The sequence below is a fragment of the Hoplias malabaricus genome, chromosome X2, assembly GCF_029633855.1.
Source record: "Hoplias malabaricus isolate fHopMal1 chromosome X2, fHopMal1.hap1, whole genome shotgun sequence".
Lineage (NCBI taxonomy): Eukaryota > Metazoa > Chordata > Actinopteri > Characiformes > Erythrinidae > Hoplias > Hoplias malabaricus.
Window position 1 is genome coordinate 33915159 of NC_089819.1, and position 15102 is coordinate 33930260.

The 15102-nt window shown below is 38.1% G+C and overlaps 2 protein-coding genes across 4 annotated transcripts in view; one reads left to right on the plus strand and one right to left on the minus strand.

The window, feature by feature from the left end:
• LOC136676794 (otogelin-like) overlaps positions 1-15102 on the minus strand; it is a 474914-nt gene that overhangs the window by 215053 nt on the left and 244759 nt on the right. Inside the window, exon 24 of the mRNA XM_066654019.1 lies at positions 9438-9545. Within this exon, the coding sequence (XP_066510116.1) occupies positions 9438-9545 (108 nt within the window). The remainder of the gene's footprint in view (positions 1-9437; positions 9546-15102) is intronic.
• LOC136677536 (uncharacterized) lies at positions 685-8944 on the plus strand. Of its 3 annotated transcripts, none has more exons than XM_066655107.1 (7): positions 685-2940; positions 3396-3627; positions 4633-4901; positions 5008-5155; positions 5993-6102; positions 6390-6525; positions 7599-8944. In XM_066655107.1, the coding sequence occupies exons 1-7, from the start codon at positions 2725-2727 to the stop codon at positions 7820-7822; spliced, it is 1335 nt and encodes a 444-aa protein (XP_066511204.1). In that variant the 5' UTR covers positions 685-2724; the 3' UTR covers positions 7823-8944. The 3 variants fall into 3 exon arrangements, with proteins under 3 accessions (XP_066511204.1, XP_066511205.1, XP_066511206.1); XM_066655108.1 differs by having other exon boundaries at positions 4636-4901; XM_066655109.1 differs by having other exon boundaries at positions 7588-7775.

The following is a 15102-nucleotide window of genomic DNA, read 5'->3' on the forward strand; positions in this document are numbered from 1 at the left end:
GAAGACAGGATCTGTTGCAATTTTAACTTGACACTCAAGAAAGAAAACAATATCAACGAATGTAGCTCTGCGATGCTGCCTCTCCTGGACGTCACACGCTACTGTTCGCCATTTGTCTTTCAACTTATATGGTAACCTTTTAATCACAGCAAGCATATTAGCAGGCGTGTTCAATTCAGAGAGGCCATGAACCTCTTCCATCGCATTGCAACACCCACGTAGAAACAAACAGTATGCTTGAAGAGCCTTTCCATCCTCTGATCTGATTAATGGCCATGAGTGGACCTTGTTCAGATAAGCAGATGCAATTACATGTTCATTTCCAAAATGATCATACAGCAGTGTCTTCGCCTTTATATATCCAGTACCATCAGACATATGTTGACAGCTCTTGACGAGTTCATTGGGCTGCCCCCTGGTATACTGTGCGAGGTAATGCAGGCAATCGTCAGCATTGCCTGTTTTTGCTTCTATGACCTGTTCAAACGAACGCATAAAGGCATGGAAGTGCAGAGGATTGCCATCAAAGACTGGAATTTCTCTTTTAGGCAGTAATGAAAGACTTTGTTGATAGACCAGCATACTAGTTAATTCACTTTGTTTCTCCATAATGGAAAAAAAGATTTTCACTGGTTGCTGGGCGAACGGTTGGCTGCAGTGGCAAACCTGGGATTGCGCTACATGGTCTTAAAGGATCAGAAGGCCCCCTTAAGAGAGGTGCAGGCTTATCCCTTTTCATGCTTTGCTGCACTGGTTTAACCATAGGCTTCACATTTCTAATAGTTGTATTTCCTTTTAAATTAATTGTCTGTGGAAAAAAGGTCTCTGCGTCAGTATTGAGGATTTCAAAAAATTTTTCCTTCATTTTAAAATATGATTCCATTCCATTGGATTTCCGTGAAGCTGTACTACGCGCAGTGGATCCAATTCTCAGCACATTGACCTTTGCAACAGTTGCGGCGATGTCTGCTTCAAGTTGAAGTTGTTCTTTCTTTCTCCTCAATTTCTCCTCCTGTTCTTCAATTGCATGTTTTTCCTTGAGCATACGTTGACGTGCGAGCAAGGCAGCCATTTCTGCTTCTGCCTTGAGATGTGCAGACGTAGCTGACGATACCTTTGAGCTTAACTTGCTGCCTTGATTTGATACACTATCGGATGGCAACACATCATCATAGATGTCATGCTGAAGATTAGGAAACAATTGAGGTTCCTTTTCAGCGTGGTCTTGAAAACCCATTTCCCCCTCTAATGGGGTTTCTTGGGATGGCACAATGTCAAAAAATGGCCTGCTTGAACATTTATCGACCTCAGAAAGCCATATTTTAACATCCTCAATAAACCCTTTATTGTACTTTATGATGCTTGAAAACCATGCATTTTGCTTATCTTTCTCATCAGATGGAATTAAAGGCAGCAAGGATTCATGCAGTGCACTGGCATCCTCAAACAGATGCATTAATTCATCAAGCTGTGATTTAACCTGTGAATCATTTTTATCATCCTTCATTAGCTCTTTAAGAGACAGAATTACCCTTTTCATTTTATTCACATGCCTTTTTCTTCCTGTCTGAATTATTTCAATTTTATTTGCAATGGCTTTCCCAGTAAGAACAACTGATCTTTTATCCTGTTCAGTTTTCCCAACGACAGATGCAGCTTGTGATCCGCTCATTTTTAGCATTCAAACAAAGAACATGCAAAACCAGCTTAAAGGCGCCTTCAGTATCAGTAGCAATTTCTTAACAGCTCGCTAAGCACACGCAAAGCCACAACACACATGCCAAATTCCCAATGAACTTCAGGCCTACACACAGCTCTAAACGGCAATAGCCACAGTCCAACAACACAACGACAAGCCCGTCACAACATCTTCTCCTGGAAGTAACCAAACTGCGTTCAAACAAGCAATAGCCAAAAAAACAGCACAAGCACTGGTTACATACCACCGTTGTCTTCCCGACTCTCTCGGGCGGGCCGCTTTCGTTGGTTTAATGGCAGTGGTGTGTGGGCTCGCGTCAGCGTTCAGGCTGTACACTGAATCCGGAAGCCTCCGTTGCCGTAGTTTTTTGCTGACAAATGTTTGGCGACTTCAATAGACTTCAGAGTCGCCGAGCAGCTGAATAGGGGAAACGAATGCCCGACGCGTTCTGCTGTTCAAACACCAGTCCAAGCTTCAGTTGATGTTGCTTTATTTTATCAAATCTTCAACGTTCAAACATTAAAGTATCAATGAATCGGTCCACAGAAATCCACGATCGACAACGGTATAAAATCCAATTCAATCAGTTCACAGGCAAAAAATATTTACATCGGCCAAGGTTACAGCGTTTTGGACGGTCAGCAAAAAGTAGGCTTCCCCCATCACCCACTCACTTCCCCTCATCTAACGAGTGAACAGGTGATATTACAGACCATTACCGCCACCAACACCACGTGACCCAGTTAGCGCACGTCATCCCTTAGGTGCACACAAACCCAAAAAAAAACCCAAGCCTATGCCTGTCCTCAACACCCCACTCAAGAGAAAGGTTCAAGTGACAGAAGGCTGACTGCAGTACAAATGAACCCCAGTATGTCAGAAACTCCTAGGTCCAGCAACCCTGTCCCTTCCAGACCTGATGTACACAAATCAGTGGATCCTCCAAGAACCCTGCAGCTACCAATCCTGAATATATAGTATATACTGACAGTGAGCTAGAACATGTTAGAGGGCAGTATTTTGAAATGCAGCATGTTGGCCAAGAAGATGTATGCTCCCTGTCAAAAGAACTTCGTTGCCGATTAGTGAGAAACACAGTGACCAACATGGCGTCAATCATCAGAGCAACAACGTCTGAATTTATGTATCCATCCAAAAATGATGTCCAAGCTATGGCAAAGCGGCTTGTGGAGTATTATCCTATGCTTCGTGACAACTCTGCAAACTGCAGACACAGTTGGGTAAGTGATTGTTCTGTCTGTGAAATGAGTCTGTAACTTGTTAGTAATGTCATAGAAGACAGCCAAATTACTCTGTGATTGAAAACATATTACACCATGCCCTCTAAGTGTTGATGTAATACCCAGCAGATTCTAACTATTGTGGAGAATAATGGCATTGAAAAATATCTTATTATTTGAATACATATTTTTGAGCAACTCAGTGTAGTGTTTACCTAAGCTGAAAGTTGAAATAATTATTTGTAATCAGAACACAGTTAAACTTCTGTAAACTTTAGATTCATGACTGTTAAACAACAACACATGGACCTTTTAAGGGGCTGACTCTGTATATTACTTTAGATAGAAAAAAAATGTACAGGGCCTTCAGTGTGTAATTAATAATATCTAGAATCTGTTGGGGATATATAGTTAAAATACGTTATTATGTCTTGTTACACATGTTTTGTTTGCAGGAACAGCTTTTCAAGCAATTAATGAAAAGACTTAACAACATAAAAACACCAAAAAAGAGGCAGGGACCTACACCACAAAGACAGAGGAAAAGAAGACAGTTGGATTTTGAGTGTTCTGATGGCGACTCAAGTGAATCCACCTTTAATACATCAGGAAGCACTGCGTCAACTGTAATCTTGGAGAGAAAAAGAACCAGCACACCATCATCAGGGGGCAATGATTCTATTGAAGGTAAATCCATTTCATTTTAAGAATATCACGTTGTCCAGTAATCAAACCTGAATGTGGCTAGAGAAATTGAACCTAATTGTCAACTGAATTTGGAAAACTGGTTGATTAATTAGGTAAGGGGCAATTTCTTGTTCACTGGGGACAGGTAGGGATGAAGAGCATTTTTTTCTTAAATAATTGGAACAATCATTTAAAATCTGCATTTTATGTTTAATCTTGTTGTATTAATCTTATATTACAGTTTTTTACATTCGCTAACATAATTTTTTCCAATCTGTAGTCACATTTATAAAACTCTAAGTTTAGTTAGGGAACATAATTATATCACACTCCTTTATAATTGTAGATTTTAAAGTTGTGTTTATTTCAGTTGTTCTTGAAGAGAAGAGAATGTAATGTACCTTTAGGGAACCCAACTGAACTCTGAACCGCTGTTGTACCTTCAAAGATACATTCACACTGTTTTTACCTTTAGTGACAATGATGCACCTGTACATTATCTTTTTTTCTCTGACAGTGTACATTTATGAATACTTTTACCATACCATGGTTGTCTACCATACAGTAAATATTATTCATTCACCTCTAGATAGTATAAATTACCATAAATGCACACATTTGACCCTAAAGCAAAAAATGTTGTAGATGTCATAACACCTATTGTTTGCTGATAGAACTGAAACATGGAAAGTAAAGCTGTTGCTGGAATGCCATTAACTGTTAGAATTATTAGAGTTGTTTTGCTGTGATTGACTATGTTCCTCTTGGACAGAAAATGTGCCAGTGTTTTGAAAGAATGACTCAATATTGAGGCATGTTTGCCATGTTTTGATAGAGTTTGTGTATGTAGAGAATGTTTTGTTTGAATATTGAAATGAAGACTTGGTATTTAATGAACAAAATCTGGTTTGGAGCAGAAAATTATCTACTTGGCTATGTGTATAAGGTAAGATGAGTTGCTGTGTTATACAGACTGTAATACAGAGTCTTATGTTTATTAAAAAGCAGAAGCTGTTGACCAGAGTGGAGAAGGTATTCATACTGAAGAACTGGAAGGCCATTCTAACACTGACAGTCAACAAAGCCAAGCGAGACATTATCGCACCCTGCAAGAATTGTATAAAAGACCAAAACCTAATAAGGAAGCAGTTTCTCAGCTGCTAGACCTTGAGTTTGATGCCCGTCGAGCCTTCATCAACTCTGACACTTTGAGAGACCAGGACAGGCCAGCTAACATACTGCAAGCATACCCCTGTTTCAAAGAATTAGATCATGCAAGTATTTATTTTAGCTATGTTCCTAACTTGAAGATTGCTTAAAATTGTATTAATTTTATTAAATCTTTGAGTATGATTTTATTTTTCCCATTTCTTATGATAGGTCATGGAAGAACTTGGTCGCATCCTTGACAGACAAAACCCTCAATTAATTTCACATCTGAAGACGCGCTGGGAGAGCTTTTATCGCAAAGCTCAGTTCTATGGGGTTTTTAAAAAGGTTTTGAGGCCACCGACAACACTTGACAAAAGTGAGAAACTTAACAGGATGTACTACTTTTCTGTTATCCTTACAGCTTAACATACACTTAACCCAGATGGTGGAATTCAATTCTGACTTAGACATGAGCTTGACTTTTGTAAAACTAAATGGAATGTTATGATAAAAATGCATTAATACGAACGGACCTTGTTATAGGCAACATTCAGGATTTTAATTTTAAAAAAAAAGAAAAAAAAAACACTTTTAACAAAATTCTGAGGATGTTTCATTTGCTGCTCCCCAGTCCATTTTCATGCTAAATCAATCTAATGTGTTTACAAACCTCCAGTGTCAGTAAATGGGGTTTAAAAAAAAAAAAGTGTCTCGGCCCGGTATGCTAGGCTTTGTTTCTGGAAGCTTTTATTCAATGAATCTACCTTTGAAAAGCATGAACTGATATGAGGTTATTGCTCTATTCTTGCTACATAGATGTATAATATTGACTTATTTTTGCTATAGATGGAACTGACTCTAAATTCAGGAGAGAGCGAACTCAAGTTACAAATGACTTTCTGTGGTAATTCCAACAGTGAATAATAACTTACAGATAAGTTTAACATCAGCCACCTACAAGCAACAATCACCCCCCCCCCCCCACCCCCCCCCCCCAACCATACCATTCCACCTAGACAAATGAAAGAACAGCGTTTTTCCACTTTTGTAGATGTTGCCTTTAACACGCCCTGTAAATTTGAGACACTTTATTAGATTGATAGCAAATTAGTTAGACATCAAATCTATGTCAGATCAAAACGATGAAACTGAAGTCCAATTTTAATGCATCAGTGCAGTGTATAATGTATCATACTGCTTATGTCTCAAACAGTGACCCACTGTATAGCCATGATGAAGGCTCTGCCTGGGATGTTCCCATCACCTGTGGCCCCACCCAAGAAGCTGGGACATCCAAGTGAGGCGATAGTGCATGTTCTTGAGGTAAGCAATTAATGGGAATGCTTTAAGTGAAGTTTATCAGAATCATGAATATAATGATCTGAATAACTAGGAGAGGGATTTTTAATTGCATTTTGTCAAATGATTTCTGTTTGTATATTACTGTCAGAAACAAGTCATGATCCTTACATTTTGGACCCTCTATCCTTGTCCACCTCAGCACATTTTATATTCTTTTTTGATTGATTTTAAACTTTTCTCCATTACAAATTTTGAAAGTAAAGTTCAGTTGAAGTGTTAATAACTCTAATATTTTTTTTATGTTACAGCCCACAGAAGACCCAAACACCTATCTTCAGAGAAGACCTATCTTCAGTCCTGTTTTGATGGTTTGTGATAGCAACTGCATGCTGGCCAATGGTTCTTCACCTGTGACAACATTTCCAAAAGACAACATAGACACAGGTGTGCTTTACCTTCTGGCATACTACTACACATTTCATCTGACCTATCCAAAGTGCATTGCAACACTCCTGTCAGTACTTCAGACAGAAGTCCTACAGGATGCCATTCATGATCGAGATGCAACTTCATCCTACAAAAAAGCCTTATCTGAGTGGAAAAAATTCATTGGAGAATAGGGAAATTCCATTGGCCATTCAGCAATTGCTGTGTTGCAGTATTGTTACAGTAGGGGTGTAATAATAGCATATAATTCAGTTTGATTCACAATATTGAGATTATTTGACATTCTCAGAATATTCTAAACATATTATGGTGGAGAGGGGTGTTGGTTGTCATTGGTAATTAGACAAAACAACTGCATTATATTTCATAATAATAATAAAACCCTTCTAAACAATGCACATTTATCTTATTTTTACATTAGGCTTCCAGAATTTCTTGGTGCATTGTCATACCCGAATAAAGTAAAAAGCATAATGAATATGTTGTACACACTTATGTAGTGCCTGTTGGTTTCTTGGTTTTTACAATGCATCTGATTTGTTTGTAAGCAAGTGCTATGCATATTCTGATAATAAAGCTGTTCATTATTATATTTAATTTTCCAATTTGTTTCTCATTTCAAGAAGAATTTAAAAAATGGTGTCTAATTTTAAGCATTATATTTTTAATTTAAGAAAATGTAAAATATATTTATATTTATTTTATTACAATATTTTCCATTTTAAGGTTTAAAGTGTGCTCAATGTTTCTAATTTAAAGTAAATTTTTACCAAATTAGGTTTTTTGAAAGTAAGATTATTAGGCTAGTTTTGGTGATTTTTGAATCATTATTATGAGATGGAATCCAGTGATTGTTACTTAAATCTAGCCATAATGCCTCAAATCAATACAATTTTTACTTATTTCAAGATTATAAGACCATTAACAATGCAAGATATTTTTTCTAATTTTAAGAAATCTTAACAAGATAAATTTACTCACTATATTGGCAGATAATTTTACTTGATTCAGGTAATTTTTTTCTTGATTTGTGTTTATTTTTCTTATTTTTTGACATAGATTTTTTGCAGTGTACCTCCTCCTTTGTGCAAGGAGGAACAGTGCCAGAGCCCTGCAAAATTACCTCCAGCAGGCCACTAATATCCATGAGGGTGGTGTGAGGGCCAGGCATTCACAATTGGCCAGTAATGGTGTGGGGTGGCATGTGCTAGCCATAGGTACACTGACTGCCATTAGGTACTGGGATGAGATCCTCAGACCCATTGTGAGACCATATTTTGGTGCAGTGGCCTAGCTGTTTGTCAGAAGTTCCTGAATGCTGAAGGTATTGATGCTATGGACTGGCTTACCTGTTCCCCAGACCTGAATCCAATCGAGCACATCATTCAGCAACATTCACCAAACTTTCTTGCTACAGCTCACATTGATGTGCCATCATGGATGAACGGCATTACCTGAGCAACTTCTGTGGATTGTAGACACATACCATGCTACCTCTAGAGGTGAGAGCACTGACAAAATGCAAAAGTGACCAAAACATCAACCAGAAAGGATGAGAACAGAGAAACGGTATGTGGTCCCCACCTGCAGAACCACTCTTTTATAGGGATTGTCTTGCCACTCACATTGCACCACAGACTGTCCAGGAATTGACTGATGCTTTAATCCAAGTCTATGAGGAGATCCCTCAGGAAAAAATCCACTGCCTCATCAGGAGCATGTCCTGGCATTGTAGGGAGGTCATACAGGCACATGGAGGCCACACACACTACTGAGACTCATTTTAACTTGTCTTGAGGAATTTCCACTGAAGTTGGATCAGCCTGTAATTTGATTTTCCACTTTTATTTTGAGTATGATTACAAATCCAGACTTCTATGGGATAACAATTTTAATATACAAAGATCATTTTTATGTTAATTTGTTCCCAACGCATTCCACTATGTAATGAATGAAGATTTTCAAGTGGAATATTTCATTCATTGAGATCCAGGATGTGTAATTTTAGTGTTCCCTTTATTTTTTTGAGCAGTGTATAACATGCACACACACATGTGTGTGTCTGTGTGTGTGTATCTTGTAATTGAATTAACTGTTTGGTTTGGTAGCTAAGGAAGCAATTTATTTTTAACAACAGGCCAAGTAAAGCAAAACTGCATTTTTCTTTCGGTAAATGAAAACATTATTTAAAACCAGCATTTTTGGGTTAAATTGGCTCATCTTGAACTATACCTAAAATAGGGTGTTGACTTGAAACAATCGATCAAGACACATTAAATTTGCAAATGGAGAACAAATTGGTACTGTTCAGCAAAGTAAAGTAAACCAGCATTTTACCTAACAAATAAGGGTCGATCATGGAGTAAGGATGATTTGATGAGTGATATTTACGGATTTCAAATCTGTATTAGCAAAAGAGATGATGCAGGGCCATTTGTCTTTCTATTCATTTGGGTGCTTTGGCCCAGATTTCTTAGCATCTGTTTTTTTTTTTTTTTTTTTTTGACATATGAGGTTTTTTTTTTAATAAAGTTAAATTGAACTGTGAAGATTTTAAGTCATTTTTCAAACTTCAATATAATTTTTTAGCTCATTAATACCATTGTAGGTTCAGTTAACCTTTCAGCAAAATCCTCTAACCTAGTTAATTCTATAAGCTGGAATATTGAATGGTGTTACAGTTTTATCCCAATTAAATTCACACAATGCACTGCATTTCAGTGTTAAAATGTTTTACATTGGATAATATAGAGCAAATAGTTATTAAATATAATAAATGATATAGAAAACGGGTTAAAACTACAATACGTCTGTACAATACTGCATTTGTCAACTAGACATCTTGAAATGCAGTTTTATTAATGTTGAATTAAATAATGTTAATGTGTGTATATTAAATGAATACATACCACTGATGACAGGGAGAGGATACTTTGTCTCCTGGGTAATATTCTTTACCCTTCCATAAACATGGACATGCAGCAGGCTCAAAACACTCATCACCGTGCTTCAAAAGTCTAGAGGGTAAACACACATATTCATGCTAAACATGCTGTTTTGTGACATGCAAATAATGGGAAATGTATTCCTATTCCTTGTACTTAATTGTAGACTGAAGGATTAAGATGAAGAAAAGAGTTCCAGAGTATTATTTTTAAAAACATTATATATATTTTGTGTGTGGCATAGTAATCTGAGAACAGTCTTGAGCCCAATAAATGTATAACCTATAACAACAGGGAAAGAGAGCAGATAAGGACTACAACTAAAATAAGAACCAGGCCATACAAATATCAATGCCAAGGCAAAGATAAGGGAAAACAAGGGAATTAAAACAGACCAGGAAGCAAACAGACAAAGGCTGAGTAGAGACTGAAGAAACAAAAGAAAAGAACTAAACTCTATAATAGAGTATTAACAGGCCATATATAACACAACACTAACAATGAAAAATAAACCATGAACACAGGAATATCAACAGCAATAAATACCTACAGAAACTAAATCAACAACTACGAAGAAAAATACATTAAGAGAGAAACAATAGAACATTCATTCATTGTCTGTAACCCTTATCCAGTTCAGGGTCATGGTGGTTCCAGAGCCTATGTGGGAACACACCTTGGAGGTGGGGGGAAATATACATAACAAATAACCACCAGGAAACTTCAGAGACAACGATTACAATACACAATCACTATTAGAATAACAAAACCAGGACTGAGAAAGCCAGAAACACGGAAACAAACTGTTTAAAATTTAGAGTGTAAATGGTGGTTAAGTAATCTAGAAAAGGGGTAGCCAACCTATCAAAATAGTAGCACACACATATTACTACCAGGAGCCACAACCTATGTATGTGCATACTACAGCAACATCAACAGCAAACCGAGACTATGTCAACACCAAGAGTTTTAATTCCAAATGCTCAAATAATCTAATTTTTGGGAGTATACTCCTCTTAACTATCTGTTTACTTTGACTTTCTTACTTTTAACTTTTACTTACATACTTTCCAAAGCTCTTCCTGTAAATAGAGAATCTGCTAAGTAGGATTATCGAAGCCAGACTTTGAAAATAAATTTGAATATTTGAGGTAGAGTGTCAACACGCTACTATAAACCAGTCTCCTCACACTCCTAAACGAAAGCATTCTATCTTTCCCACAACCCTGTGATACAGTGGCGGAATTTTATATATAAAATCAGCAAAACTAGATTATTAACTCTAAAATACTAAGTGTTAAAGATACAAAAATCCAGATGTCAAATAATTTCCTTATATTCAGACACAACTGAGGTTCCTATTCTTGGTCTTAAAAAGTTCTAGAAGTAAATTGTCTAACTTCATGTTAAATTTGAATAATTTCTTTCTTTCATCTGTGAAAAACCATGGTGTCACAATTGGTTCAGATCTGTACTTTGATAACAATATAAGCAAAATTACTTTTTGAGATACTAAGTCAATACTATCTCATTATTTTGAGATTCTATGTCAATATATTGGTGTAGTATGATATCTCAGAAAAAGAAGCAAGAGTACAAGTGGAGGAGGAACAAACTGAAATGATTATCTGTGTGATTTTGGATTGTTTTTGACAATAAAAAAAATACAAACATATTTTAGATACTATATATATATATATATATATATATATATATATATATATATATATATATATATATAGCCAGAATACTATTTTAGGGCTTCAGAGCTTCAGTAAATATCCAAATATTCATGGAGGAGTGGGGAGTTATATATTGTTGCCATTAACAAAATTCACTTCCGACCCCTGCTTTAATATCTCTTTCTCCAAGCTGCACTGTGCTCACTAGCTATGTTCGTTAACTAAGGGCACAGGGTATAAACAGTTTAACCAGTTTGAGCTGAGGTGCTGTAATTTCAGGCATAAAGCTGACAAAATGAACTGTTTTGTCGCCTCGCTTCGTTGTAGGTATGTTGTTAGGCTGTTTTATATGACTTTTATATGGGGTGGGGTGAATCCCCGCAACCTGAGGACGCCGCTTCGTGCTCCTAATCTGTCTAAAGCACAGGCCTCAGCTCCTGCCAGGATCGGCCTTGTGAACGCCAGATCACTGGCAAATAAAACTTTTATCCTGAGGGACTTCTTCTCTTCTCAAAGCCTGGATTTTCTTTTTGTGACAGAGACTTGGATTGGTGCTGGTGAGTACAGTGCTCTCGTTGAACTTCTGCCGGCTGGCTGTAGTTATTTTAATACCCCGCGGACGTCAGGTTGGGGAGGAGGAACGGCGACTGTTTTTAAAAATAATTTTAAATGTAAACAGCGCGCTGTATCACCCTCATTTTCCAGTTTTGAAGTCACTTTATTTGAGGTGGGCCGCTCTGACCCGGTGCTGTGTGCTGTCATCTATCGACCCCCTAAATACAATAAGGATTTCATAAATGATTTTTCTGATTTTTTGGCGGGACATATGCCGAACTATGATCGCATCCTTATCGTCGGGGACTTTAACATTCACGTCTGCTGTCCAGATAAACCGCTGGTGAAGGACTTTGTTAACATCATTGACTCTTTTAATTTAGTGCAGTATGTGTCCGGGCCCACACACGAACATGGACATACCTTAGACCTTGTTCTGTCTTATGGGTTGTCTGTGTTAAATTTAGAGATCCATGTTAGTGGGTTTTCTGATCACATGCCTGTTTTATTTGATGTTGTTTTCTCCTGTGCTGCTTTTAAACCTTGCGCTCCTGCTCGGCTTGGTCGGAGTTTTAACTCTTTCACTGCCGGTCAGTTCACCTGCGCTTTCGACCAGCTTTGTCCTCCTCCTGACTCAGCCTCTGTTAATACGGAGGAGCTCAGCTCCTGGTTTCACTCCTCCTGCCGAACCATACTGGACTCAGTGGCTCCATTAAGAACTAAACAGCCCAAAGTTAAACCTGAGCCCTGGTTCAATGACCAAGCGCGTGCAGCAAAGCAGAAGTGTCGCAGAGCTGAACGCCGATGGAAAAAGGATAAGCTGCAGGTTTCATTTCAAATGTTAAAAGACTGCTGGCGTTCTTACCAGAGCACCATCAAAGAGGCTAAGAGAGAACACTTGTCAAATATTATTATGGCAAATTGTCATAAGCCACGTGTGTTATTTAAAACCATTGACTCTGTTCTTAAGGCCCCTCAGCCTGTCTGTTTGGAAGCATCTCCTGACATGTGTAATGACTTTCTGCACTTTTTTATTGATAAGATTGTTACTGCAAGAGCTCTTATCACAGCTCCTGCTGTTGACCCCTCTGACTCTGCCCCTTGCTTGGCTGTGTTTGATAGGTTTGAGCCGGTGACTCTGTCGCACTTGGAGGATGTGGTCGGCCATTTAAAGCCCTCAGGTTCTCCTTGTGATGTTTTGCCTCCTCACTTTCTTAAAGAGATTTTTCATACTCTAGGGCAGCAGGTTCTGGCCATTATTAACAGCAGCCTGTCTTCTGGTGTTGTTCCTGTGAGTTTTAAACATGCTGTAGGTCAACCCCTGCTCAAGAAACCTGGCCTCGACCATACAGTATTGGCTAATTATAGGCCTATTTCCAAGCTGCCTTTTATTTCAAAGATCTTGGAGAAAGTTGTTTATGCTCAACTGAAATTATTTTTGGATGAGCATAATATTCTGGAGGTTTTTCAGTCTGGTTTTAAAACCTTGCATAGTACAGAGTCAGCGTTGCTCAGGGTTTTTAATGACATTCTCCTGGCCAATGATTCTGGGGACCATGCAATTCTTGTCCTGCTGGATCTAACTGCTGCTTTTGACACAGTGGATCACAACATTTTAGTTTCCCGCTTGCAGCATCTAGTCGGCATTTGTGGTAGTGCTTTGGACTGGTTTAGGTCCTATCTGACGGACAGAACTTTGTGTGTGAGTTTTGCTGGCTCAGAATCCTCCTCAGCTCCCCTATCATATGGAGTTCCACAGGGCTCAATCTTAGGACCCCTCCTTTTCTCACTTTATCTGCTCCCATTGGGCTCTATCTTGAGAAAACATGGCATTGCATTTCACTGTTACGCTGACGACAGCCAGATATATGTCCCTTTAAAGAAGAAAGATGCTTTCTCAATTAAACCACTGTTGTTATGTCTCAATGACATTAAAGACTGGATGGCTTTAAATTTTTTACATTTTAACGAAAACAAAACAGAAGTGATGGTGTTTGGTCCCAGTGGTCCCTGTGAAGCCCCTCCAGTTGATTTGGGCCCCTTGACTTTGTATGTGAAGCCAACTATCTTAAATTTGGGTTTTAAGATGGACAGTGATTTTAAATTGGACCGCCAAATAGGCACAGTAGTTAGGTCCAGCTTTTTCCACCTGAGGCAGCTGGCAAAGGTGAAGCCAATTCTCTCTTACGAGCACTTTCAAACAGTAATCCATGCCTTCATCACATCCCGATTGGATTACTGCAATGCATTGTATTTTGGAGTCAGCCAGTCCTCCCTCAGACGTCTCCAATTGGTGCAAAATGCTGCTGCCCGACTCTTAACGGGATCACGTAAGAGGGAACATATCACTCCCATTCTGGCCTCTCTCCACTGGTTGCCTGTGCATTTTAGAGTACATTTTAAGATTCTTTTATTTGTTTTCAAATCTTTAAATGGACTCGCCCCACCTTACCTCACTGAGCTGCTACACCCCCACGTCTCTGCTCGGTGCCTCAGGTCAGCTGATCAGCTGCTCCTGGAGGTGCCGAGGTCAAAACGTAAGCTCAGAGGAGATAGAGCTTTTTCAATTGCTGCGCCGAAACTGTGGAATAGCCTATCATTACAGATTAGGCAGGCTTCTTCACTTTCGGTTTTTAAAACTTATCTTAAAACCCATTTTTATTCCTTGGCTTTCAACTCAGCATGAGACGTTTGTTTTCTTTTATTAATTTTATTAGTGTTGTTTTTATTTAAGTTATTTATTTTTCATTATTGGTTATTTTATTTTGTTTTAGTTTGTTTTATAAACATCTTTTGTACAGCACTTTGTTTTAACTGTTGGTGTTTTTTAAAGTGCTCTATAAATAAAGTTGAGTTGAGTTGAGTTTATATGAGTTTTAGGCTTCATTTGCACAAAGATATATATGGAGTGGGAGAGCACTGTTTTTACTGCTGGAGCCTCACTGTACATTGAGTGGAGCATTTCCTTTATCAATAACCACATTTAGAGAGGCAGTAATAACATGAAATGGTATCTGCATCTTACGTTTGGGTGACAGTGGCATATGCCATTGACATAAGCATATTATGTACGGATGACAGCGGCATATGTCGATGGCATTGGATTTTTTTGTTTTTGTGATAGTGGTATATGTCGAAGTCATCAACATTTGTTGTTGTGACATAAATTCCATCTGCCAGGGGAGATTCTTAATGTGAAAAAAGCTTAACGTGTCTTAATGTACTAAAACAATGATCTAGGAGCACCAAACTTTTCTCAGATACTACTGATAATTAGTGGTCTCTGCTGCTGAAACAATTAACCTGTAACTCAAAAGGAAAGTAAAACAAAATAGGTTAAGCTTTTTTCTTCCCATTTAAACCCATTATAAACAAACAACTTAACGTGGCCT